Source organism: Heptranchias perlo, chromosome 25 (genome assembly GCF_035084215.1).
Source record: "Heptranchias perlo isolate sHepPer1 chromosome 25, sHepPer1.hap1, whole genome shotgun sequence".
Taxonomy (NCBI): domain Eukaryota; kingdom Metazoa; phylum Chordata; class Chondrichthyes; order Hexanchiformes; family Hexanchidae; genus Heptranchias; species Heptranchias perlo.
The window spans coordinates 14,820,351-14,847,849 of NC_090349.1; the positions used below are offsets into that span (position 1 = coordinate 14,820,351).

The 27,499-nt window shown below is 45.6% G+C and overlaps 1 protein-coding gene and 1 non-coding gene across 2 annotated transcripts in view; both read left to right on the forward strand.

Annotated features, from left to right (window-relative positions):
* kremen1 (kringle containing transmembrane protein 1) overlaps nt 1-27,499 on the forward strand; it is a 134,230-nt gene that overhangs the window by 64,723 nt on the left and 42,008 nt on the right. The window contains exons 3-5 of the mRNA XM_068006292.1: nt 1,853-1,944; nt 22,082-22,206; nt 23,654-23,807. Of these exons, the coding sequence (XP_067862393.1) occupies nt 1,853-1,944; nt 22,082-22,206; nt 23,654-23,807 (371 nt within the window). The remainder of the gene's footprint in view (nt 1-1,852; nt 1,945-22,081; nt 22,207-23,653; nt 23,808-27,499) is intronic.
* Nucleotides 14,248-14,407, forward strand: LOC137342455 (U1 spliceosomal RNA). The gene has a single exon (XR_010967272.1). It is a non-coding gene; the product is annotated as a U1 spliceosomal RNA (small nuclear RNA).

Consider the following 27,499-nt stretch of genomic DNA (forward strand, 5'->3'; position numbering starts at 1 on the left):
AAAGCCTGTTGAAGGCCAGGAATTGCATTGGCTTTTTTTGTCAGGAAGGGCAAAAGTAAAAGTAAGACTTTTTTCTTTCATGGTCCAAGTTGGAATGTGCACAGGACAGATAGAATTTAAAGAAAGAACTTGCATTTATATAGCGCCTTTCACGACCTCAGGACGTCCCGAAGCACTTTACAGCCAATGAAGTACTTTTAAAGTGTAGCCACTGTTGTAACGTAGAAAATGCAGCAGCCAATTTTTGCACAGCAAGGTCCCACAGACAGCAATGTGATAATGACCAGATAATCTGTTTTAGTGATGTTAGTTGAGGGATAGTGCCCTGGGAATTTTTTCAACCTGACTCAGAACCAAGAGCGCTACCAACTGAGCCACTGCCTTCACCTTACTTTAATACCACAGATTAATCAGGGATCTCTATATCTTCTGTGAGTGACGACATAAAAGGGGTGGTTTTTCAATTTGTTGCTCAGGCGCAAAACTGGCATCACGGATCAGCCGCCTGTTACAGAAACCCCTCCGATATACATTTGCTTTGATTTGAGGTTTGAACTGCCGCTCAGGTGGGTGTTGAAGGTCACATGGCACTATTTGAAGAGGAGCAGGAAATTCTCCCTGGTGTCCTGGTCAACATTCCTCCCTCAGCCAATATCAGCAAGACAAACTAATTTATCGTTCATCTCATTGCGCTTTGTGGGACATTGATGGCACAAAATGGCTGCCAGGTTTGCCTACACGACAAATCATTTCAAAAAAAGTAATTCAACAACAGGGAGAAAGGGATACGGGAACAGGGTGGGCAAATGAGATTAAGACCACTGCCCGTATGGAGGATAAACACTCAGACGGATTGGTTGGGTTGAGCGGCCTGTGCCTGTGTTGTAATTTCTATAATAAGGCCTACGTAAATTCAAATATTTCTTTCCACTTTCAGATGGCCAATTTCCATTATCCATCAGGAGAACCCAACCCTTATGGCAGGTTCGACTGCATTCAATTAAATAACAAATCTTACAAAAAATTTCCTTCTGAAGAAGTGCTGATATTACCTTAACACCAAGGTGCTCTAGAGAGAAACACTTGTTGCTTAAAGGGGAACTGTCTTCATGAAAAAGCAATTGGGTAAATGTAGCTTTGTTTGCAAACACATGATGTGATAATAGAAATCTTGTTAAGATTCATTGTTGTCTCAATTGAACGTGAAAGCATCAAGACTAAAAGAATTTTTGTTTTTATTTGGTTCTCTGACTGTGGGCGTCGCTGGCGAGGCTGCATTTATATTCATCCCTAGTTGCCCTGAGAAGATGGTGACACAAATCCTTGAACTGCTGCGGTCCTTATGGTGGCGGTGCTCCCACCATGAAGTCAAGTTGGGAATTCCAGGATTTTAACCCAACTACAATGAAGGAAGAGTGACACTTGTCCAAGTCAGGGTGGTGTGTGACTTGGAGGAGAATTTGGAGGTGATGGTGTTCCCACATCACTGTTGCTCTTGTCCTTCTGGGTGGTAAAGGTCGCAGGGGAGGGAAGCTCTGTTGAAGTAACCTTGGTGAGTTGCTGCAATGCATCCTGTAGATCATATATACTGCGGCTGCAATGTGCTGGTGGCAGAGGGGGTGGATATTGAGTGCGCTGGCAGGGGCACCAATCAAGCATTCTTCAACCTCCTATCCCTTCCCAAATATTTTTTTCTTGCTCCTTTTAAAGGAAATTGCTCAGAGTTCAGACTGATAGGTGGCCCTCGAGCTTGTTCTGTATAAGTAAACCACAGTCTTGATATGACAGTAAATAAAAGCCACAGAGTGATTGACCATGACATACCCTAATGGATAGTCTCTTGCCTCTCCAGGAACCCAGACAGTGATGTGAGGCCATGGTGTTACATTGCTGAGTATGAAGATGGCGTGTATTGGAAATACTGCGACATACCAACATGTCACAGTGAGTAGGAGACACATTTATTGGGAAGGCATTGAGACACCTCTCTGCAGTCTTGTGTGTACAAATGTGTTTTAATGGTGTGGCTACCTGTTGTACAAAGGCATTCTAGGGGGGGGATTCTGCAATACCGCTCTTCCAGCGGGGAGGCTACACTCACAGGGAGTATGGGTTGGAGAATCGGGGCTATAATGTTGTGCCCTTATCTCCCACCCATGCTGCTGTGAGTGCAACTTTCCCGCTGGCCATGCAGAATCAGTGAATTACCCTTAATAAGTAGCTGCGGCTGAACATGTGTAGATTTAATAGAGGTGTTCAAAATCATGAAGGATTTTGATAGAGTAAATATGGAGAAACTGTTTCCACTGGCAGAAGGGTCGGTGACCAGAGGACACAGATTTAAAGTAATTGGCAAACGAGCCAGAGGTGAGTTGAGGAGAATTCCTTTTACGCAGCGAGTTGTTATGACGTGGAATGCACTGCCTGAAAAGGAGGTGGAAGCAGATTCAAAAGTTACTTTCAAAAAGGGAATTGGATAAATACTTGAAGGGGAGAAAATTGCAGGGCTACGGGGATACAGCAGGAGAGTGGGACTAATTGGATAGCTCTTTCAAAGAGCTGGCACAGGCACGATGAGCTGTGAGGCCTTCTTCTGTGCTGTAAGATTCTACGATTCTATAAGTTTTGCTGTGTAGATCTTCTGATGGCTTAGTTGGTCTGAGCACTGGTCAGAGTGGAACTGAGCGATGCAGATAAGCAAAGTTTCAGGTACAATCCCCAGTCTGTGTTGCGTTACCGATCCTCAGCTGAGGTAGGAGTTGGAGAACGACAACAGGCTGCAGCTGAACTAAGAAAGCAATAAAATCAGCCAGGTGACCCTTGTGGAACAGTACATGTGGGTAAACTTCAGGTGAGGACAAAATTGGACTTGGCTTTGACGCCTCCACGATTAAATCATCTGCCAGCATCAGTCATCGACAAATAGCCATCTGGGTGAGGTACCTGATGGTGCCTGACGCCCATGGACTATAGAGTAAATTCCAAAATCCTAATCCCCCAGTAGGAGCCACACCCATAGGGAGTGCCCGGCAGTGATATAGCACCACGTCTGACCAGTGCAGGACTGTGGAACATACCCTTATATTCCAACATGAGTCAACTTTTTCTGTAGAGACGGGGAGAAAACTGGGCATAAAAGAATGCTTATTGTACACCATCGACGTTTAAAGTCTGAATTTAACTCTATGGGGTAAATTTTAACCCTGAAGAACGGGTGGGTTGGGGGCAGGCAGGCAGGCAGTGAAAATTGTCGGTTTTGGGAGCGGGACCGCATTCCGGCTCCAACCCGCCGACTTCCGGGTTTGACCCAGACGCGTCTGGGTGTGGGCGTGCTTCTGAAACCCGGAATTGCTGGCGGTTTGATATTTAAAGGGCCAATTGAGCCATTTAAACTACTTAAGGATGTTACATTTTTGTGTATTGAGTTACACCAGCCATTTTAACTGTTTCTGAACATGTCTCCCATGGCCTCTGAAACATGCCATGGAAACAGAGGAGAGTTGCAGCCGGGACCCATTTAAACCTTTAAACCAGTGACTGACACATGAAGAAAAGGTGAGTTTTTGCAACAGGGCAATCCGTTCCCTCAGACAAACCTTTGGCTGGGAGTTCGTTGTGTTTAGACTGAGATTTCTTTGTTCACCCTCATAATTCTTGTGTTCAGACATATTTACCTACTTTTTGGACCCCCTCAAACTGACATCATTATGATGGGGGAGTGCAATGGATTTATTCAACAGTACATCTGAGGAGGAGGCACATCACCATCCGCAGCAGGTACGGCCTGCAGTTGCGGGAGTTGCAGCTCCACAAGACAGAGGTGCACCACAAGGATCTGCAGATGAGCAGAGAGGGGAACAATGGAGGGGCCGAGGTCGCAGGAGGCTCTGCCCTCGTGAGAGGGTCTGCAGGCAGAGGCTGAGCTTCCTGGACCTCTCTGAGGAGCAGTACCTACGAAGGCTCTGATTGAGTCGCCAGGTGGTCGCAGACATCTGCAGGCTCCTTCATGCAGAGCTGCTCCCGGCTGGACCTGGTGGCCACGCATTGCCCGTCGCAGTTAAAGTCACCACTGCCCTCAATTCCTTCACCTCTGAATCATTCCAGGGCGCCACCGGTGACATCACCAAGATCTCTCAGTCGTCTGTCCATAAGTGTATACGACAGGTCACAGATGGCTTCATTGCCAGGGCATCCGACTATGTCAACTTCTCCATCGACAACATCAGCCAGACTGAGAGGGCAGTGGGTTTCCAGTCTCTGGCTGGCTTCCCACGGGTACAATTGATTGCACCCACATAGCAATCCGAGGACCTCCACATGAGCCAGGACTGTTCATCAACCGAAAGGGCTGTCGCTCCATCAATGCGCAGCTGGTTTGCGACCACCAGAGGAGGTTTCTGCAGGTGCCAAATTCCCTGGCAGCTGTCATGATTCCTTCATTTTGTGCGAAACCAGCATCCCGGCCCTCTTCCATGCACAAGACAGACTTAAGGGCTCCTTGGAGACAAGGGATATCCCCTGCAGATGTGGTTCATGGCACCTCTGAGAAACCCCACCAGCGAGGCACAGCAGCAGTACAACAAAAGTCACATCACCACCAGGTCTGTCATTTAAAAAGCCATAGGAATGCTCAAGATGCACTTCCAGTGCCTGGATCAATCTGGGGATCCCTTCAATACTCACCGGCGAGGGTGTGTAGAATAATAGTCGTGTGTTGTGTCCTGCACAACATCATTCATCAGAGAGGGTTACATGTTGAAAGGTCCCATGCGCTCATGAAGCATCCACACCTGCATCAGCATTGAAGTAGATGAGGAAGAGGAGGAGAAGGAGGATGGGCAACCAATCAGCAGAGCAGCGGTTACCCTGGCCACTCGTGATGCCAGGGAGTCACTCATATTTGATAGATTCTCATAAGGAGATCTGCAAAGTGAAGATAGTGAAGCACTCGGACCACCTGGAATGACCACCCTCCAACTCCATTTCCACAAAACAGTCCTACACCCACACATACACCCATTGTAAACGCGCCCAATAAGTGGCATCAAGTCTCGCCGTTCATGATGAGGGACATGCAAGGGCTCTTTCACAAAAGGGACTCAAGAATTGACAAGATGTGGCAGTGGTGATGACAATTATGAATATATAAAAAAAATATATAAATGAAAAACATGACATTGCGTCAGACCCCCTTGTGCATACCCTTGGTGATCACAAAACCTTCACCTTCCTCTTCCTACTACTTCTACCGAGTGCATCCCTTGTGGCTTTAGCATTGGTAGTGGCAGATTGCTCAGGTCCCTGTCCTGACTGCTGAGATACCCTCGGTCGATGCCCTCTGAGTTTTGGAGCCCATGTGGGCCCTGCCAAAGACTGCTCCACCTGCACCTGTGCAGGGGCAGTCTCGGCCATCTGGAGAGCATTGTGGGTACTGGTTGGGTGGGGGGTTGCAATGGATAAGACATAATTCCATGTCCCCTTCCGCCATCATCCCTCTCCTGGGCCAGGGCCACATCACTCCCACCACTCTGCTGGACAACAGTTTGGATCAGATCTGTGATGCGTCCTAAGGCCACGGCTAAAGTATCTGCCAGCCTGTTGAAGGTGGCAAACATGTTGGTCACCCTGAGACCGCACAGCTGTTGTCAGGCCCTGAATGGACTCATTTGAAAGCTGTGCTTGAAGCACAATGAAGCCTACTATTCTCTCCATCGCAGACTTACCTGGATCACCAATCCCCTCCTCCATTCTCTCTGTTTTTGTGGAGAGTGTGGTGGTAAGTCTTCCAGCAAGTCGCAAAGGCGTATCTGCACCTCGATCATTCTCCTTTTCAAGGGTGGTCCCCGGGGTTCAGCATCTGTGTCCAGCTGAGCAGAGCCTGGAGAGGAGTGCGCCCACCGACGTGGACTCTCCACAGCTGTCCCTGCCACCAGCGTCTGCTCGTGCTCACTTTTGTGTGGTGACTCACCAGGTGACAACCCAACTAACTCTCTAATAGAACCCACCGAGGTGTGAGTATCTGCGCTGGTCCATGACTCACTATAATGTGACCGTGCACCCTCAGAGGCATGGAGCTCCTCTGAGGAATTGCCCTTGTCCACGTCGTGGGCCTCTTCAGCACTCCTTGAAGGCCTTGGAAAAGAATATACAGCAATATTAAGAATCAGTGCAGAAGTGATGTTGCGATGAGCATCCTGAGGTGTGCAACAGGTCACTCATTGATAACATCAATTCATGATGTGCGTGTAGGATGTTAAAGTTCTGACACCAGCTGCTAGTGCCATCTCCGGCCGGCCAGGCATTAAACTGTGCGGCTCAGATCTAACGCCTCCTCCTCCGCCTCTGTCAGGACCACAATGAGTGGTGGCCCCCTCTGGTCCTACTCCTCTCACATGCGTTTTGCGCTCTCTTCTCCTACAAGGGGGGAAAGAGCAGACGTGTGAGTGAGTGAAGGTGACGGGACCACCCGATGGATGCATTGCTTTGGGTGAGGCTGAAAATGAAGCAGAAGTATCAGAGGGTGAGTATCAAACAGATGCATCACATTGCATGAGGATTGGGGTGAGTGGCAGTGGTGGATGCACAAATGGAGAAGAACATAGAAAGTGAAGGTGAGTTGATGCTGAAACTTAAGTGGGTGTGAGGAGTGATGTGATGGGGTAGGCTCGCCAACACAGAGTGAGGGGGTGGGGTGGGGGAGGTAATGTATACCACAGGAGATAGGTGAATCGGCAAATATTCTCACTTTTCTTGACCTGGTTAGATCATTAAACCACTTCCTGCATTGAACCCATGACCTGGACACCGTGCTTCTGCTGCTCGGCTCCTCTGCCACCTCCAGCCTCGCCTTGTCAGTGGCAAAAGCAGGGCGCTTCCTCCTGTTGGCTGGGTACAGGAGGTCCCTCCTGCTTCTCAGACCAGCCAGTAGAATCTCCAGGGAAGCATCGCTGAACCAGGGTGCTGCCTTGGCTCTGAGCTGCTCCATGTTCATTGCTCATCCTTTCTCCTTCAAAATCCATTTTTGCACCGGCCCTTTAAATATTCCAGTTCACAGCACGTCATGCGGGTGTGCAGTACGCTTGCTTGGAGACGCGAAACCCAGAAGTAAAATTAAGTGCCTTCAATTCAGTTGCAATCTCTCAAACTGACGCACTAAAACTTTTTTCGGGTTTCCCACGCGACTAATTACCCACCCACTGTGTTCCTGCCGCCACACTAAAATCATGGCCTTTGTATCAAAGGAGGATTATCATTCAGTTGCAGTCAGTCAGGCTAACTAGGCTAACCATAGTCACCACAACACCTCCTGATTGGGCTCTCTGCCCTACCAGCCCCCACAGCTGTCTGCTCATTTTCATTTTTCCATTCAGGTCTTTCCATATTTATAGTTGCACCATCTTATCTTTGGCCTTTGTTTGTTTTCCCATCTGCGACCCATTCCATCACCTTCCATGGATGTCTTGAGATAGAGGATCAGCCATGAACATATTGAATGGCGGAGCAGGCTCGAAGGGCTGAATGGCCTACTCCTGCTCCTATTTTCTATGTTTATGTTTCTATGTTTCAGCCATGGAACACTCCAATGCTCAGACCAACTGAGCCATCGAAGGATCTACATATATGCTCTGGCCTTTTTGCCATGACTATATTGTAACTGCATCATTTGCAGAGAAGGATAAAGAAAGGTTCAAGGCTGGCTTGAACAGCACATCGCAGTGGCACCAAATGGTACCAAATGGGTTTATACCCAATTTCCCAATGAAAATAGTTGTTTTTTGGGTCGTGACTGCAACCCGGCTTTATCTCTGGGTTTAACGTCAGCGCGTAAAAGTACAGGCTTCCCACTGGGAATGCTAAGTCCGAAAATTTTGCGGTTGCGGCCCAAAAAAGCAACTATTTTCAACTCTCGCCCGTCCCCAACCCATCCATTCTTGGGCTTTAAAATCTCCCCCTTCGCCTCTGCTCTCAATATCAGCCTGGCCCACATGGAGCAGAGGCGAAGGGGGAGATTTTAAAGCCCAAGAACGGGTGGGTTGGGGACGGGCGAGAGTTGAAAATAGTTGCTTTTTTGGGCCGCAACCGCAAAATTTTCAGACTTAGCATTCCCAGTGGGAAGCCTGTACTTTTACACGCTGACGTTAAACCCAGAGATAAAGCCGGGTTGCAGTCACGACCCAAAAAACAACTATTTTCAACTCCCACCGCTCTCAACCCACCTGTTCTTGGGGTTTAAAATCACCCCCAACGTATTTCCCCTGCAGGGGAGAGAGGAAAATTGGGAGTGAGACAAGCTTCACTCACACACCTCCTAGCAGCTGCGTAGGGGGGGGTCTTAGGAAGATCCAAATTAATGAATTAGACAGTGGTGTCATGGACAGCAAGAAATGTTATTGTAATGTTACACCACAGAATTAGTGGAAAGGGTTTTAATTACATTTTTTTTTGTTAACACTGCGGTAGGAGTTGAATTGTGTGCAACGACATTGTAAATGCTTTTGCGAAAATGTTCTCCCTTTCATATTACTAGCGAGAGCATCAATGTGTTCTTTTAGAACCTGTTGATTCCTTTAGAAGTAATGACCAGGGGGAAATCTTCACAAACGCATTTACAGGACTGCAACATAAAGTGACCAGAGGGACTCCTACTGCTGTCTATGTGTGCTCTGTGTCGATGATGTATGATGACGTTTGCATGAACTGGTGAATAATTCTGATACAATCACTACAAGTGCATGGGATGATAGTGCACAACTGGTTCGGATGGATCAGCCTAACTGATTCTGCGATCTGATCCTTCCAGCCGGACGTGGGGGCAAATTTCGGGAAATGGCGAGTGGGCAATCCAAAACTTGCTGCCCATTAAATTGATGGATGGAAAAATCACAAGCAATGGGCCACTGCGAGCACCACTTCCCGCTGGCACTGGATCACGGAATTACCCTTAACACACTCAGTGCGTATTAAAACGGTTTAAGAATCAATACCCTTTAGAGGGATTGGAGTAGCTTATTCAGCCAGCATTATATAAGATATAGTGCTCCTTTAATTCATTAGTACGGTACTGTTTCTACTGAAATGTAATTTTTTTTAATTCAACTATGTTTTATGTCTCATTAATATTGCAGTGAATTTTTCTGACCTGAGTTCATGGTCCTGTAACAATAGTATAACTTCTGCTGCTTCTTGGTGCAGCCTTTATGATGCAATGTTATTGGAAAAAGATTTTTTTAAATTCTATTCCCAAAAGTTTGACTATAAAAAAGTCGCTGGTAACCATTACCTTTGCCATTTAACAAAAGCTGTTTATCTTGCCTTGCTGTGTTTATCACCCAGTTTCTTAGGGTATAATTAAAATGCTAGATGGTAGCCTGGAGGGTCAGTGTGTTGAGTTAATAACATGCTGCACCACCATGACCTCATGATATAGGAGTCCAACGCACGACAACGTCCAGATCTCGACTGGCATCTTTTCCCCCTCTATATTTTATCCCTTTCCTTTCTTTCCAGATGTCACTACTTCAAGTGTTGTGCACTGGGTGAGAGAGTAATTGATCAACCTTTGCTACTTTGTCGATATTCACTAAACGAGGGGGAGCGAGCTTTTGGCTTGGTGGTAGCATTCCCACCTCTGAGTCAGAAGATACCAAACAGTCCCAGCAAGTGAAGACTGTGGCTCTGAATTCTGGGTTGATATCTAGCAGGATACTTGTGTCCAGTAGAACTGGGTAACCCCCTCCCTCATCATATGGGTTGTGGGAGCCCATTAAGCCCTCCCCCTGTATAGGAATGACCACCCCATCGGCTGGTATAAAGATGGTTACGGCCATGGAAGGAGTGCTCATGTTGTGGCCTGTCAGACCATTAATCAGCCTGTAAATCCTTCCTCTACTTCACACTGTTCTCCAAGGGAAGAATGTGAAGGTACAAAAGCAACAACCAAAAGAGGGAGGGCTGTTATTTACCCTGTGGCTTCCCTCTCTCTCCATGCAGAATGCAGCTGGCTACTGCTCAGTGCCCACCTTTCCCCCATTGACTGGTATTAATTGCAGGCATGGTGCTGTGCCCTATTGCTTCCTGGCAGTTACTGTGCTGCCTTTTGTTCCTTTTTTAGAAAGATGCCCTGCATGTGTGTGATTTGAGATTGCTCTGCACCTCCTACATTAGATTCCACTAATTGTGATTTAGTCTTTGGCCATGCTCACTAATATTATAGTTAGATGGGTTTGAGCTCATAATCCAGGCTGGCATGCCACGCCGCCAAAAACAGATTAACTGGTCAGTCATCTCATTGCTGTTTAAGGGATTTTGCTTTGTATACAATGGCAGCCACATTTGCCTCCATAAAACAGTGACTGCATCTCGAAAGTAATTCATTGTATATGGAGCATCTTGAGAAGCTTCTGAGAGAAACGATAATATATAAATGCAAGTCCCTCCTTTCTTTTACTTTATTTCTCTATCTCTTCTTTCTCTCTGTCTCTCTCTTGATGTATATATGCATACTCCCATTTCATGTTTATCCATTTCTGGGTTTTTGAAAAGTCACGATGCTTTTGGACTAAAACAGTCATGAGCTGTAACTGGCTACTGCATCACTGAGGTGTTAGATTTGGTACATTCTCTTTAGATTTAATGAGTATGTTTTAGTTACCAGATTAATACAAACCATGCATTGGTTAACTACAGGTTAAAGGTGAATGATACTTCCTCCAACATACTTCTCATATCTACTGCTCCTGTTTACATTAGAATAAATACTTTTTTAAAAATCCCCACCAAATTGCTCCCCTCTTGTCACGAAGCCACTTACTCATGTTGAGGTTCAGTCCTTGGTATCAGGTCTGGTGTTAAAACCTGCTACTGTAATGTCAGATGGTGCTACATGTTGCTGGTTAACGGCCAGTGCCGGGCAGCGGGTAAGTGACCCGGCCACCACCAGGAAGTGCCAACGGCCTCGGGCGGACGAGCCCCTGGAGGAGGGGAGTGGGACCCTTGACGGGGGGAAAGGTCACCAAAAGGCGGATGAGCTAATCCTTGAATTAGCCAGCTGTGTCCACAAGCTGCAGCTGTGATGTAGCCGCAGTACAGAACAAATTAACAACAACTTGCATTTATATAGCGCCTTTGAAGTAGTAAAATGTCCCAATGTACTTGACAGAAGTATAATCAGATAAAATTTGACACCGAGCCACTTAGGGAGATATTAGGACAGGTGACCAAAGGCTTGGTCAAAGAGGTAGGCTTTTAGGAACGTCTTAAAGGAGGTGGAGAGGTTTAGGGAGGAAATTCCAGGGCTTAGGGCCTAGGCTAATTATGGCATGGCCGCCAATGGTGGAGCGATGAGAATCGGGGATGCGTAAGAGGCAAGAATTGGAGGAACGCAGAGATCTCGGAGGGTTGTAGGGATGGAGGAGGTTAGAGATAGGAAGGGGCGAGGCCATGGAAGGATTTTACAAAAAGGATGAGAATTTTAAAATCGAGGCTTTGCCAGACTGGGAGCCAATGTAGGTCAGTGAAAGGGTGACAGTGGGCGGTCTGAAACACAACATCAGGGTTCAGGAGTGGAGGACAGTTACAGGAGCTCTGACGATAGTCGACCGATGTCGAGGATGACAATTCTATGGGCGATGGTTTCCCTCTAGTAACTCACCCAAGAGGCCATTCTTCACATGTGAACCTACGTAATAAGTGTTGGGAGACTATTCGACTATTGATTCTGTCCTCACCCAGCCCTCACACATGCAAATTTCCCAGCAGGGGTTACCAGAAGCTGTCAGCAGTGGGATCTCTGGCTGATTTTCCCCCCCTCTCTAACTCCGGAGTGCTGAGGCCAGTTGTGACACCACTCTGGCTGAGATCACTTAACCGATCTTTACCTTCTGATTCCCAAGAAAATAAGGAGTAGATTAGCTGGCTCCTGTGCCGAGGACTATTGGATCACCTGGGCATAACGTATACAGGAAAATCAGGCAGGAGGTGCGAATGGGCCTAATGGAGCCAGCCTGACTTTCCCTCCATTATCTTAAGTGGTTGGAAAGTCAGGCAGGCTCCCTTATGGGAGTGCAATCCTCCAAGCTCAACCTTCCTGCGTTCTCTACACCCAGGCAATCCAATAGCCCCAGGTTCAGGAAGAGGAAAATCTCCCACCCCCGCCACCCCCCCCGCTAATAAAAGTGATGGGATATACCTGCAAATTAAGTTCTGAAGATCCCATGTCCCACTGTATTTTCAGAAAACTCCTTGTCTTTACGTGTCCTAAAGCCTATGTTCGAGACTGTTTCTCAGCTGTCAGCTTTATTGAAACTGTGTCAGTTTTGTTTTGAAGCCATTGGCCAACCTTTGCTGGTTTTCCAGGTTGTCATGTGTAGGAACATAGGAACAGGAATAGGCTATTCAGTCCCTCAAGACTGCTCAGTCATTCAATTAGATCATGGCTGATCTGCACCCCTCAACTCCATTTACTCGCCTTACCTCCATATCCCTTGTTACCTTCGCCCAACAAAAACCTATCGATCTCAGTCTTGAAAGCTCCAATTGCCCCAGTATCCACAGCCCTTTGGGGAAGAGAGTTCCAGATTTCCACCACCCTTTGAGTGAAGAAGTGCTTCCTGATTTCACTCCTCCAATTTTAAGATTGTGCCCCTTTTGTTCTTGATTCCCCCACCAGAGGAAATAGTTTCTCCGTATCTACCCTATTGAATCCTTTTAACATTTTAAACACCTCGATCAGATGACCCCTCAACCTTCCATACTAAGGAGAATACAAGCCAAGTGTAGGCAACCTTTCCTCAAAATTTAACCCTCTAAGCCCCGGTATCATTCTGGTATGCATCAGGGATGTCCTTAAGATACACCTTTGAAGGAAAAAATCCACTGGATAGTGGAATCCATGTCAGAGGGAGTTGCTCCATTGATGTTTACTATTGGAGACAGTGGGCTTCAGACATAAGTGTGTCGCCCGATGATGCTGTGCAAAATCCAACAGCCGCTTTTCAAGCTGAATCTACTCTACAATCTGTTAATCATTCCAGTCACAATCTTGCAGTGAAGCTGTCTGTCAGGTAATATGTGTACTTATCGATTGCTGTGTAGTGCGGCCATGTATTTAACCATATCTAATCAGTCAATTTGAGAGAGAAAGCAATCTGGGGATATTGCGGAAGGGTTTAATCAAAGTTAAATGTGATAAGGCTCAGGAGTGATGTGGGTTTTAGGATGTCTGTGACAAATTGAAACTATCCCTTTCCCACTTGATGGAGAAGGTTAAAGATATGAACTAATTTTAGTACAGATGGCTACTTAAGATGTTTGCTGCATCTTGTGTGGAAAGCTGAAACAGTGGGGTAGACCTTGACTTTGTGCGATAGTGTAAAACAGATGATAGCGAGTCGGCAGCCCGTTTTACATTTCTCCCCATTGACTTCAATGGAAATAAAAATGGGAAGAGATGTAAAACGAGCTGCCGACTTGCTATCACCTGTTTTACACTATCGCACAAAGTCAAGGTCTACCCCAGAGACCCTGAAATTCTGCAGGGGTTCCCTCGGTCTCGTACTGTAATTCCAGCAGGAGCTTGGCAGAACACCCAGAGAAACAACACAAACGGCTGAAAAAGCCCACTTACGCCATTTCTCTGAGGGTGCTGGACCTTCTTGAACCGCTGCAGTCCATGTGGTGATCGTGCTCCCACAATACTGTTAGGTAGAGTGTTCCAGCATTGTGACCCAGTGACGATTAATGTACGGTCAGGGCGGTGTGTGACATAATGGGGCACTTGGAAGAGATAGTCTTCCCACAACATTGCTGCTCTTGTTCTTCTTGGTGGTGGAAGTGGCAGGGGAGGGAGGTGCTGGTGAAGTACCCTTGGTGAGTTGTTGCTGTAGATATAAGGCTGGAAGAGGTTGCAGCGATAGTGTCGGGCGAGGCTGGGGAAGGATTTGAAGGCAACGACAAACTTAATGCAGGGGAAACGGGATGCTAATGTAGGTTGGTGAGGACTGAGTGATGGGTGAACAGGATTTAATAGAGGATAGGGTGTAGGCAGCTCAGTTTTGAAGAAGTTGGAGTTTGTGGAGGGCGGAGGAAAGGAGGCCAGTGAGGAGAACATCAGAGTAACAGTGTGTATTTAAAAGGGTGAAGAAGAAGTGGCTGAGAGGTTGATGTAGGGGTGCAATGCTGCAGAGGTGGAAATAAGGGATCTTGGTGATGGATGGGATGTGGGGCTCGAAACAGGATGCCAAGGTTACCACACTGTGTCGGGGAGAGACCATGATCAAGAAGGTGGTTCCTTCAGGACGAGGCTAGCCCATTGCACTTCGGGCCTGCTGACACCTGCCATGTCCCTAAATGCAGGATGCTCAACTGTATAATTTGTGGGTTTGGGGAACTGTGTTTACACTTTCCCCTGACATGAAAAAGGGAGAAAATAACACTAAAGTTACATCAATAAAGCTATTCATCCCTCAGGATGAGCTTCATTACCATAACATTAACCCCACATTACATAGAATTTTACAGCACATAAACAGGCCTTGGGGCCCAACTGGTTTATGCTCCAGACCAGTCGCCATCCACCCCACTTCATCTAACCCCATCAACATATCCTTCTCAGAGGAACTCCATGCCTCTGAGGGCACACCGTCACATTCTAGTGAGCCATACACCAGCGCAGATACTCGCACCTCAGTGGGTCCTATTAGTGAGTTAGTTGGGTTGTCACCTGGTGAATCACTGCACACAAGTGAGCACGAGCAGACGCTGGTGGTTAGGGGCAGCTGTGGAGAGGTGGGCGCACTCCTCTCCAGGCTCTGCTTGGCTGGACTCAGATGCTGAACCCCGGGGGCCATCCTTGAAAAGGAGAATGATCGAGGTAAAGACGCACCTTTGCAACGTGCTGGAAGAATTTCCACGCTCAGTCTCCATATTAGTGGATAGGATGGAGGAGTCTACCTCCAGCATTAGTGGAATGGAGTCACAGGTAAGTGAGGGAATGTCTGCGAATGTTTTCCATTTATACCTGTTTTGTCTTACCTGCACATTAAATGTTATATTTTTCACCACCGCCACGTCTTGTCAATTCTTGAGTCCCTTTTGTGAAAGCGCCCTTGCAGGTTCCTCATCATGAACGACAAGACTTGATGCCACCCATTGGGCGCGTTTACAATGGGTGTATGTGTGGATATAGGACTGTTTTGTGGAAACGGAGTTGGAGGGTAGGGGGTTGTGGCTGGTGTTGTTGGTGGTCATTCCAGGTGGTCCGAGTGCTTCATTATCATCAATTTGCAGATCTCCTTATGAGAATCTATCAAATATGAGTGACTCCCTGGCATCACGAGTGGCCAGGGTAACCGCTGCTCTGCCGGTGGGTTGCCCATCCTCCTTCTCCTCCTCTTCCTCCTCGTTTTCTTCAATGTTGATGCAGGTGTGGATGCTTCATGAGCGCATGGGACCTCATCAACGTGTAACCCTCTCTGTTGAGTGATGTTGTGCAGGCATAACACACGACTGTTATTCTACACACCCTCGCCGGTGAGTATTGAAGGGATCCCCCAGATTGATCCAGGCATCTGAAGCGCATCTTGAGCATTCCTATGGTTTGTTCAGTGACAGACCTGGTGGTGATGTGACTGTCGTTGTACTGCTGCTGTGCCTCGCTGGTGGGGTTTCTCAGAGGTGCCATGAACCACATCTGCAGGGGATATCCCTTGTCTCCAAGGAGCCCTTAAGTCTGTCTTGTGCATGGAAGAGGGCCGGGATGCTGGTTTCGCGCAAAATGAAGGAATCATGACAGCTGCCAGGGAATTTGGCACACACCAGCAGAAACCTCCTCCGGTGGTCGCAAACCAGCTGCGCATTGATGGAGCGATATCCCTTTCGGTTGATGAACAGTCCTGGCTCATGTGCAGGTCCTCGGATTGCCAAGTGGGTGCAATCAATTGCGCCCTGTACCCGTGGGAAGCCAGCCAGAGAGTGGAAACCCACTGCCCTCTCAGACTGGCTGATGTTGTCGATGGGGATGTTGACGTAGTCGGATGCCCTGGCAAATAAGCCATCTGTGACCTGTCGTATACACTTATGTGCAGATGACTGAGAGATCCTGGTGATGTCACCGGTGGCACCCTAGAAGGATCCGGAGGCGAAGAAATTGAGGGCAGTGGTTACTTTGAGTGGGAGGGGCAATGCGTGGCCACCAGGCCCAGCCGGGAGCAGATCTGCATGAAGATGTCTGCGACCAAATGGTGACTCAATCTGTGCCTTCATAGGCACTGCTCCTCAGAGAGGTCCAAGAAGTTCAGCCTCTGCCTCTAGATCCTCTCACGAAGGTAGTGCCCCCTGCAACCTCGGCCCCTCCGTTGGTCCCCCCTCTGCTCTTCTGCAGATCCTTGTGGTGCACCTCTGTCTTGTGGAGCTGCAACTCCCGCAACTGCATGCCGTGCCCGCTGCGGATGGTGATGTGCCTCCTCCTCAGATGTACTGCTGAATAAATCCATTCCGTGCCCCCCCCCCCCCATCCAGATGGTGTCAGTTTGAGGGGGTCCAAAATGTAGGTAAGTATGTGTGAACACAAGAATTCTGAGTGTGAACAAAGAAATCTCAGTCTAAGCACAAAGAACTCCCAGCCAAAGACTTGTCTGAGGGAACTGATTGCCCTGCTGCAAAAGCTCACCTTTTCGTCACGTGTCAGTCACTGGTTTAAAGGTCCAAATGGGTGCCGGCTACAACTCGCCTCCGTTTCCATGGTGTATTCAGCCAGACAAAGTTAAAATCCTTTGTCTGGCTGAATACACAAAAATTTAATGCCCTTAACTGCTTCAAAGGCGTTAATTGGCCCTTTAAATATCGGCCAAGCCGGCAGGACTTCTGGGTTTCAGAAGCACGCACGCACTGGGTCTGGGTCATACCCGGTAGTCAGTGGGTTGGAGCCGAGATGCGGTCCTGCTCCCAATACCGACAATTTTCACTGCCCGCCTGTCCCCAACCCACCCGTTCTTGGGGGTTAAAATTTACCCCAATGTGTCACCACAATCCACCGACAACAAGAGGAAATTGGGGAGAGAGAAAAAGTGGAGCCAATGCATCTTCAGAAATTAGCTAGGAGAACTGACCAAACAAAAGGACAAATGTAAGCAGAAAAAAAATGTAAAGACTTTCGCCGGGAATTTCCTCAGGAATTCTCCCATGACTTCGGCAGAAGATCAGTGGGTTACCCTTGATCTTCAACTGAAGTTGCGGTGTCCGATCGGGAGAAGCTCCAAGGGAATTCCCGGCGTTTAATTTTTGCTTGCACCGTTCATCCTGTACTCTCCCAGTTCCCTTCTCTATAAGTTTAGGTTTACATTTTTTTCCATATTTAATCTAAAATATCCTATCTTTTGTAACTATTTTCCACTTTAAAAAATATATATAAATTGAAATCTTTTACTTCCCGTTTTTTTTCTTTCCTGTGGCCTTCTCTTTTCATTTTGAAGGTTGGGAGAAACTGGGATTTCGTTGGCTGAAAACCAGCATTGAGGTCAGGTGTTTAAGTCAATCAAAAGGACCGATTTGAAATATTGACCTAGTTGCATCATCAAGTTCGACCAGTTTGACCTCTGACACTTCTTGACACATCAAGTCAGAAAGTTGGCTGTCGTACAAGTAGAGCCATCAGAGGTACTTGGATCCTGACAACATCTGGATATGTAACCTCACCCATGGCTTCGGAAAGGTTAAAAAAATGCAATCAGGTTTACAAAAACACAAAGACTTCACTTACATAGGAGGGTTTCATTTCCTCTGGCACACACTGGTTAATACATACACATAAAATTACCTGGTGCACTGTTTGAGCATAATTGTTAAAAGAAAAGAAAGACTTGCATTTATATAGTGCCTTTCACGTCCTCAGAATGTTCCAAAGTGCTTCACAGCCAATTAAGTACTTTTGAAGTGTCGTCACTGTTGTAATGTAGGAAACTTGGCAGCCAATTTGCAAACAGCAAGGTCCTACAAACAGCAATGAGATAATGACCAGATCATCTGCTTTAATGACATTGGTTGAGGGATAAACATTAGCCAGGACACCAGGGAGAACTCCCCTGCTCTTCTTCAAAATAGTGCTATTAGATCTTTAACACCCACCCGAGAGGGCAGATGGGGGTTTAATGTCTCATCCGAAAGATGGCACCTCCAACAGCGTGGCACTCCCTCAGTACTGTACTGGAGCATCAGCCTAGATTTTGTGCTCAAGTCTCTGGAGTGAGAGTTGAACCCACGACCTTCTGATTCATGAGGTGAGACTGCTACCACTGAACCACGACTGACACCAATTAAACCAGCTGAAGTTGAGGCTCTTGCTATTAAGTAATGAGAGGGTCTCATTCATCTCTTTTAATCAGCACACTCACCTTTTGAAATTTGCAATGCTTTTTTGGATGGAATTTTTTTTAAACTAAAACCGAGAAAACAAAATTACTTGAATGTGATTATTGAAACTCTTCTGCAGCTAATTGCAACCATGAGACTGAAATAATTGGATTTTCCTCCTGTCAGATCTTTCTCAATCAGTATAAAAAGACAAAAAATTATTGAAAAATGCCCAACCCTTGAAAATCACATTGGATGTGAAACATGTCTTGATTTTATGATGACATTTTAATGAGATTAGAAAACTAGGCGGGTGTCTGCATCTAATTGAATATAAATCACTTGGATCAAACTCTGCTTTATAATATAATAATGATGATATAATGCTTCAGGCTGTCACAGGAAGAAAAGCCATTGCATCACACTCTTCAAAGTCAGCTCCTCAAAGCTGGATCAATACTTATAAGAACATAAGAATTTTTAAAAACAGGAAAAGGCGAATTGGCCTAAAAGGCCACTATGCCCAAAAAGGCCATTCCTTTTTGATCGATCAACCCCAACCACCCATCTTCTCACCATATCCCGCCATCCTTTCTCCTCCCAGAAACATCTAATTACCTCTTGTGTCCATTTACACTGTTTGCTTCCCTGGTAACAGATATATTTTCTGATTGGTGAAGTTCAGGCGTGAATACCTAATGGGCTTGTACGGCATCCCTCTGTGCCCTTATTTTTAGACAGGCTGTTTAGCATTTGGATTTGCACTTGGCCAATTGGAAAATGTATTCCTTTTTCCACAAATCTGCCACCCTTGGGATGAAAAGGTTCCAATTTGACTTCCTACTCCTAACTTCCTAATTTTTAATTTGTGTCCCGCTGGTATTTGGACTTTTACCACAGGAGGCCATTTGGCCCATGACACCTGTGCCAGCTCTCTGAAAGAGCTACTCACTTAGTCCCATTCCCCTGCCCTTTTCCCATGCTCTTTTAAATGTTTCTTTTCAAATATTTAGTAATTTCTCTCAAAACTATTAAGGATTCTGTTTCCACCACTGTTTCTGGTAAGTCATTCTAGGGGAAATTGTAACCCAACCTCCCTCCCTCCCTCCCCCCACCCCGGCAGGAACGGTGTAGGCGGGTGGGATTTAGATAGCAGGGGGTTTGTGCCATGTTTCCGCCCCCACCATTTTAACTAGCCTGAAATCGGGCACGGGAAGGCCGTCCACTCCAGAAGAGTGGGGGCCTAGTTTAAATGGCAAAATCACGTCTCAATGACACATTATCTTTAGGATGACCTGAGGTTGTAAATGGTGCTAAATAAATGCAAGTTCGTTCTTTCTTCTTTCTAACAACCCTTTGCATTAAAAATAGACTCCTAACCAATCCCTTTGTTCTTTTAGTGATTATTTTAAATTTATGTCCTCTAGTTACACTGACAAGTAGAAATAATTCTTTCCCAATTCACCTTATCAAAATTGCTAATAAATTTTGAACACCTCTATCAGATCTCCTCTTAACCTGCTTTGTTCATTTTAGGAACATTAGGAACAGGAGTTGGCCATTCAGACCCTCGTGCCTACTCCACCATTCAATTAGATCATGGCTGATCTGCACCTCAGCTCCATTTACCTGCCTTTGCTCCATATCTCTCGATACCCTTACCTAATAAAAATGTATCTATCTCAATCTTGAATGCTCTAATTGTCCCAGCATCCATAGCCTTTTGGGGGCAAGAATTCCAGATTTCCACTACCCTTTGTGTGACAAAGTGCTTCCTGATTTCGCTCCTGAATGGCCTGGCTCTAATTTTAAGATTATGTCCCCTTGTTATTGATTCCCCCACCAGAGGAAATAGTTTCTCCGTATCTACCCTATCAAATTCCTTTATTATTTTAAACACCTCGATCAGATCATCCCTCATTCTTCTATACTCAAGGGAATACAAGACAAGTTTATGCAACTTTCTCTAGTCACTTCTCAGAACGAATGCTCTCATCCCTGGTATCATCTTTGTGAATCTCTTCTGTACCCTCTCCGTTCTCTTTCAACACGTCCACTCTTAACTCTGGGGTCAGTGGAGCTTGACTATTTCTTTACCAGTCTCTGATGAGTATCTGTAACAGCACAGATATGCTGGGTATGCGTCATTCCCACTTCCTTCACACTGATGTGCTGCAAAAAAATGCTGCGCTGTTGCTAATTGGGGATTAAACTAACTAACGCAAGTCAGACATTTTTGGAATTTTAATTAAAATGTGCTTTCCGTTTGTCTCTGTCTTACTGAATGCGGGGCGGGTCAAACTGTGTGCCATTTACTTGCTGTGCAGTTTGAGCAAAGATCACCTCTGGGAGTTGTGTCGGAAATAAGGAATCAAAAACAGCGGGGTTTTGTTTCTGTGTCTGTTTTGTTCATGTGTGTGCTCACAATCAAAGTTTAATGCATCTGTGCTTCTCCCAATGTTTGAGAGGGTAAAGGCACTACATAGTGCAGAACTAGGCCGCACAGAAAAGAAGGCCCAGCTTTGATCCCTGGTCTGTGCTGAGTCAGCTTTCAGGTTACCCTTGGGCTGAAAACTAGACCCAGGGCTCCATCTCCTCGTCTCAAGTCAATGACCCCTGCCAGAAAGCTTTTGCATGTATGAACACAGGGCGAGAACAGGATTGGGCTCTGATGGTGGAATAGCCTGCCTCACACATGAAAGAAAGACTTGCATTTATATAGCACCTTTCACAACCTCAGGACATCCCAAAGCACGGTACAGCCAATGAAATACTTTTGAAGTGTAGTCACTAGGAAACGTGGCAGCCAATTTGCGCACAGCAAAGTCCCACAAACAGCAATGTGATAATGACCAGATTATCTGTTTTAGTGATGTTGGTTGAAGGATAAATATTGACCAGGACACTTGGGTGAACGCCCCTGCTCTTCTTCGAAATAGTGCCCTGGGATATTTTATATTCACCTGAGATGGCAGACTGGGCCTTGGTCGCATCCAAAGGATAGTACCTCTGACAGTGCAGCATTCCCTCAGTACTGCACTGGGGTGTTAGTCTAGATGTTGTGCTTACGTCTCTGGAGTGGGACTTGAACCCACAACCTTCTGACTCTGAGAGAAAGAGTGCTACAAGGCTGCAAGTGCTGTGGAAGTGTTATGCAGCATGAGCCAGTGCCTTTTTCGGGAAAGAGGATGAAGAGGGGGAGGGAGAATTGGTGACAGGGAGCAAAATATATTCTTATTTGGCAAAATTAAGGAGAGGAAAAGTTAAAATGGTCTTTCGCCTCATGCCAGCAGAATCAGCTAAGATCTGCATTTCTGTGGCAGCAGTTTTGTACCAGTAGAGTCAGACTCAAATTCATTAGAATAGGAATGACCACAGTGATTATATTTATAAGGAGGATAACATCAGAGTTCAAGTCAAACGAAGGAATACTTAGTTTTAATCAAGATCGAACATTGGGGACAGCAGTAGGTCATTCAGCCCCTCGGGCCTGCACTGCCATTCAATTAGATTATAGCTACATTAGATTATAGTACAGTTGATCTGTACCTCAGCTCCATTTACCTGCCTTTACTCCACATCCCTTGATACCCTTACCTTGCACAAATTTATCGATCTCAGTCTCAAACGAAGGGATACTCAGTTTTAATCAATGGAGCTGAATGGCCAACTCCTGTTGCTGTGTTTCGAAAGTGCTGTAATTACAGCAGAATTGATGTGTTCTGTTTTTCCTCAGTGCCAGGTTACCTAGGCTGTTTTAAAGACAATGGCGACCCACCACCTTTATCGGGCAGCAGCGAAACCTCCAATAAGCTGACCATCCAGACCTGCATTAAGTTTTGCAGGAGTAAGAGATTCAAGGTAAAGGGCGAACAGTTTATTCTTTGAAATGAATTTGAATAGTCTACTGAAGTGAAAATGTAAGAAGGGAAGTTTAAGCAGGAATGAAAAGAACTGGTTAAACATGTGACAGTGCGGCAGACAGATTGAAGTGACACGTAGCTCTGGGGCTCCAACCAATGCTGAGACCAATGGGTTTCTGGGTCACTCTGGTAGAAGAAACTTATACCATCTATGGCCTGAGAATGGGGAGGGGAGATGTTTATTTTCTTCTTCCTTCCTCCCTATGCTTTTGCAAAAAAGGGAAATTTGTTTTATAAATCGTTTTTTGAACGTATGGTTTAAATGGAACATTTTGAAAGGTAGCATTGTGGAGTGGACTCAAACCCATTTATGGCCTGTTCTGTTCAGCCTCACCTGTGGAAGATGATTTTCTGAAGGTAATGGCTCTGTAGGGGTCGTGACCTTCTGTAGGGGGGGGCTTGCTGTTGCTAGGTTTTCCATGAAGCTGGTTTCCAACTCCGGCTCCTATCCGATTTGTTTGTCCTGGGAATGAATTCTCTGCTGCAAGCCTTGGGCTGAAGTTCCTGGTCTTGGGAGGGAGTTTGCCAGATCAGGAACTCCAACATGCGGCAAAGAGTCCGTTCCCGGAGCAAAATAACAGCGACGAGGAGCACGTCAGGGAGGAAGCAGCGCCTCAGGCTGGTATTGGGACCAAGAAGCACATCAGGGGAAGGGGAGAGGAAGTCAGTCATCTATTTGTGTTTAGTTAATCACCGATGGATTTTTGATTCTGGGTCCCAATTTTAAAGAACCACTGCCTTAAAATAATGTATTAACATAATGAGATTTCAGTCTGTGAAACCAGGGGGGCACATGGGCCATCTCATAATGAGGCCGCACGTGTCACCTGTTAATGGAGTGTTTTAAAGGCACGTTCGATTCGTCAGTTGTGAATCTTCAGATCGCTTTCATCCCGAGGTGAGCCAGGAATAGTGCGTCTTTAAAGCTCTGCTAGGTGTGCTGCCGCCTCGAACACCACAGGCACATCTGCATGGGAGCAGATGTTATATCTGGAGTAACACGAGCACTTGCAAAAAAAAAACCATTTCCTTTAATTCTAGCAAGTTTATTTTTACTAGTTTGTATCACCAAGCAACGCTCTATCGGTCTGTTGCCAGTCGCGCCTTCCTCCTGTTTACCAACCTGATTTCATTGCCATGCTGCTTTAAATAAATCCAGATTGTCAACCCCATTAATAGGAATAGAGAGAGACAAAAAGATCAAGACAAAGAAATACTTGGATAGTAAGCGAATCTAAACAAAAAACATGTTGGGAAAGATGAGTTGCATAACATTTGGCTGCCTCACTGCTCTGCATGAAATATCCTCTGTATATTTGCATGGAATGACTACATCTGTTCTGTTTTATATCTGCATTGTTACCATTATTAATTTGTTGTTGAAGCTTGCTGGCATGGAGTCCGGGTATGCATGTTTCTGTGGGAACGATGCCGATTACTGGAGACACGGAGAGGCAAACAGCACGGAATGTAACCACGTGTGCTTCGGTGATCACACCCAGCCCTGTGGTGGAGATGGCAGGATAAATATCTTCGACGGTGAGTATCGTTGAATAGGAGTTATTCCCAGCGGGGAGACACACCTCTAGGGAGCCCGGGCCAGACAATCAAGGCTGCAATTCTGGCCTCCTGCGCATCCCCGATTTTCAGCGCTCCACCATTGGCGGCCGTGTCTTCAGCTGTCTAGGCCCTAAGCTTTGGAATTCCCTCCCTAAACCTCTCCTCCTCTCTGCTGCTCTCTCCTCCTTTAAGATGCTCCTTTAAACCTACCTCTTTGACTAAGTTTTCGGTCACCTGTCCTTAATACCTCCTTATGTGGCTCGGTGTCAAATTTTGTTTAATAACGCTCCTGATAATGTAGGTTTTACTACGTTAAAGGTGCTATTTAAATGCAGGTTGTTGTAGTAGTAGTAGTAGTAGTAGTAGTAGTAGTAGTAGTAGTAGTACAGTCATTGTAACCCCTATCTCCAACTCGTGCTCCCTGGCAACATGGCTCCCCGCTGGGAGCACAGGATTTTCACCGACTGTATCTGAGAACAGGCCAGTGTGACAGGCAGTGCCAAAATCAACCATGTTCCTCAAGGAAATCTCTCTTATTTCAGAATCATTTTTCTCCAAGTCAAATACAAATCCCGCCTTAACATGAAATGTAGATTCAGCTGTGTAAAAAAACCAGCTCCAGTTCCCTTGATTAGCTCCAACTTTCATTTTCTCAAAGAAAGGAAGGCTCGTCTTATTTTTACTTGTTTGAAGAGATTTGAAATTGAAGCCTGTCAAGAAATTTGAGTAAGTGTTCCTAGTAATGTGTTGGATTTCTGAGAACATAAAGAGTTCTTTGGATTTTTTTCCTATTTTAAGAAAACAACCTTTAAATAAGAGAGATTTATTTTTTCTGTTTTGTGCCAGATGAATGCTACACTTAGCCTTGGGACTCCAAAGTTGCTGACTTGTTGGAGCATAGTTTCAAGTGTCCCAATCATTCCCTGGTACCTTGTCTTGGTTCCACGGGTGCCAATCATTCTCTGATACCTTAGCTCAGATCCATATGTTCTGATCATCCTTTGGTACCTTGCTTTGGTTCCATGGGCACTGATGGTTCTCTGCTACTTCCTCTCGGTTCCATGGGCTCCAATCATCCTTTGGTATCTCATCTTGGTTCCATGGGTGCTGATCATTCCCTGGTACCTTGTCTCAGTTCCATGGGTGCTGATCATTCCCTGGTACCTTGTGTTGTACACTTGCTGCTGAACATTCTTCATGTGTGAGCCTCGACTGTGACTGCTAGCAGGCTCTTTGACCATGAAAGACGTTGTAGCCTTGCCCTGACCTCACCCGGTCTCCATGCACGTCCCATTTCCCAGCTGGGATCACTAGGTGGAAATTTTTTTTTACTAGTTACAAGTTTTTTAATATCAGGACTGTTATTTCTTGAAGAAACATTCCTGGATAAAGCATTGCAAAGCCTTTAATGTTCAAGTATTTGTGTCAAGGACTTGGGAAAAGTTAGAACTTACTATACAGTGGTTGGCCTTCTAGTGGTGGAGGAGAAGGGACTCCATGCAAAGGGGTTCCATGGGAACTTGCGCCATGGGAATGGGCGCCATGGGAATGGATGCCATGGGAACGGGCGCTTTAGACAGTTGGGCAGCATTAATAAGGCTGGCACTAAAATGTAATATGTCCATACTATGGATAAAAAGAAAAATCATCAATGTTGGAAATCTAAAATGAGAACAGAGTGCTGAAAATATACAACAGGTGACAACGAGAGATACTGCTCCCTCCAGCTACGTCAAGTGAAGAATCCCACCAGATACGTCAAGCAATCTTTCTCTTTCAGATGCTGACTTTCCTGCAATGCATTACTGGCCTTTTCTGGGTTGTTTTAAGGACACTCTTGACTCATCCTTGGCTGCCAGAAACCTTCGCTGCTCCACAAAACAATGAACAAGATGTTCCAGCCTTGTGCTGCTTTCAATTATCTCCCTTTGCCGCACCAAAGCAGAGAGCAAAGTGCTCCAACAATCAAGTCTGAGGGTATGAAGGAGCTCCAACACCAAGTTAAGTGCGGAGAGAATACCTGGGAGCAATTAGAACAACAAACCAGTAACGAATTTCAGATGATATCATACACCGCAAAAAAAAACAAAGATTTTTGCCTGGAAATCACACAGGGTTTCTGTTATTTTTTAATAGCGTATTCTGGAAACGTTATGAGGTGATTTTATTCAGCTTTGAGTCTGTTTTCTATTGCCAGTGGCACCAGTTATCAATGCTAATATCATCCAATCAGCACACTTTTATTCTACTGATGCACATTGATGATGCCCCTAGTGATGGTTTAATGATGTTGAAGCCATTTTGTTGCAAGTTTATCAACAGGTAATTTCTAGTTGACTATGAGGAATCTCAATGAGCAAGATTTGTTACCTTTTTTGTGTGCCAATTTTTTGTGCTCATTGCTGTAAGGACTGTTCATACTGGAGCACAGAGAACGATCCCATTTTGAGCACCCAGTATTAGCATCAAGCTTTCCTAGGTCAGGTATAGCACAGTTAGATGCGATATAAATCTCCCTCTGCTCTATCCCAACAATGCGACTTAAGTGCAAACTCAGAAGAGCATTATGTGGCTCCATCAGAAATTAGTGTTACTTGTGATTGGGGAGGGGGGGGTCATGAGGTTACACCACCGAATGGATTGAATGAGCATTGATCTCCCTAATGACCTTTTCATGCCCTTTTCATAAGTTCATTTGTACTCACTGTATCAGCGAGATCTTTTTCCATTTCCCATAACCAGCCAAACTGTGGTAATAATTCATAATTCTCAATGAATATACATTCCCTTAAGGAATAAAAACTCCACGGGAAAAGTGATCCAACCATGGCTAACTAGAGAAGTTAAGGATAGTATTAGATTAAAAGAAGAGGCTTACAATGTTGCCAAAAAGAGTAATAAGCCTGAGCATCGGGAGGGTTTTAGAGATCAGCAAAGGATGACCAAGAAATAGATAAAGAGGGAGAAAATTGAATATGAGAGTAAACTAGCAAGAAATACAAAAACAGATTATAAGAGCTTCTACAAGTGTGTAAAAAGGAGATTAGCGAAAGTAAACGTGGGTCCCATAGAGGCAGAGACAGGGGGAATTAAAATGGGGAATAAAGAAATGGCAGAGACGTTAAACAAATATCTTGTATCTCTCTTCACAGTAGAAGACACAAAAAATATACCGGAAATAGTGGGGAACCAAGGGCCTAATGAGAGGGAGGAACTTAAAGTAATTAAGATTAGTAAAGAAAATGTACTGGAGAAATTAATGGGCCTGGAAATAGTGGATGCATTGGTGATCATCTTCCAAAATTCTATGGACTCTGGAATAGTTCCTACAGATTGGAGGGTGGCAAATGTAACCCCACTATTTAAAAAAGGAGGGAGAGAAAAATAGGGAATTACAGACCAGTTAGCCTAACATCAGTAGTGGGGAAAATGTCTATTATAAAAGATGTGATAACAGAACACTTGGAGGGCATTAACGAGATTGGACAAAGTCAGCATGGGTTTATGAAAGAGAAATCATGCTTAACAAAACTAGTGGAGTTTTTTGAGGATGTGACTAGTAGAATAGATAGGGGAGAACCAGTGGATGTGGTGTACTTGGATTTTCAGAAGGCTTTTGATAAGGTCCCACACAAGAGGTTAGTGTGCAAAATTAAAGCACATGGGATTAG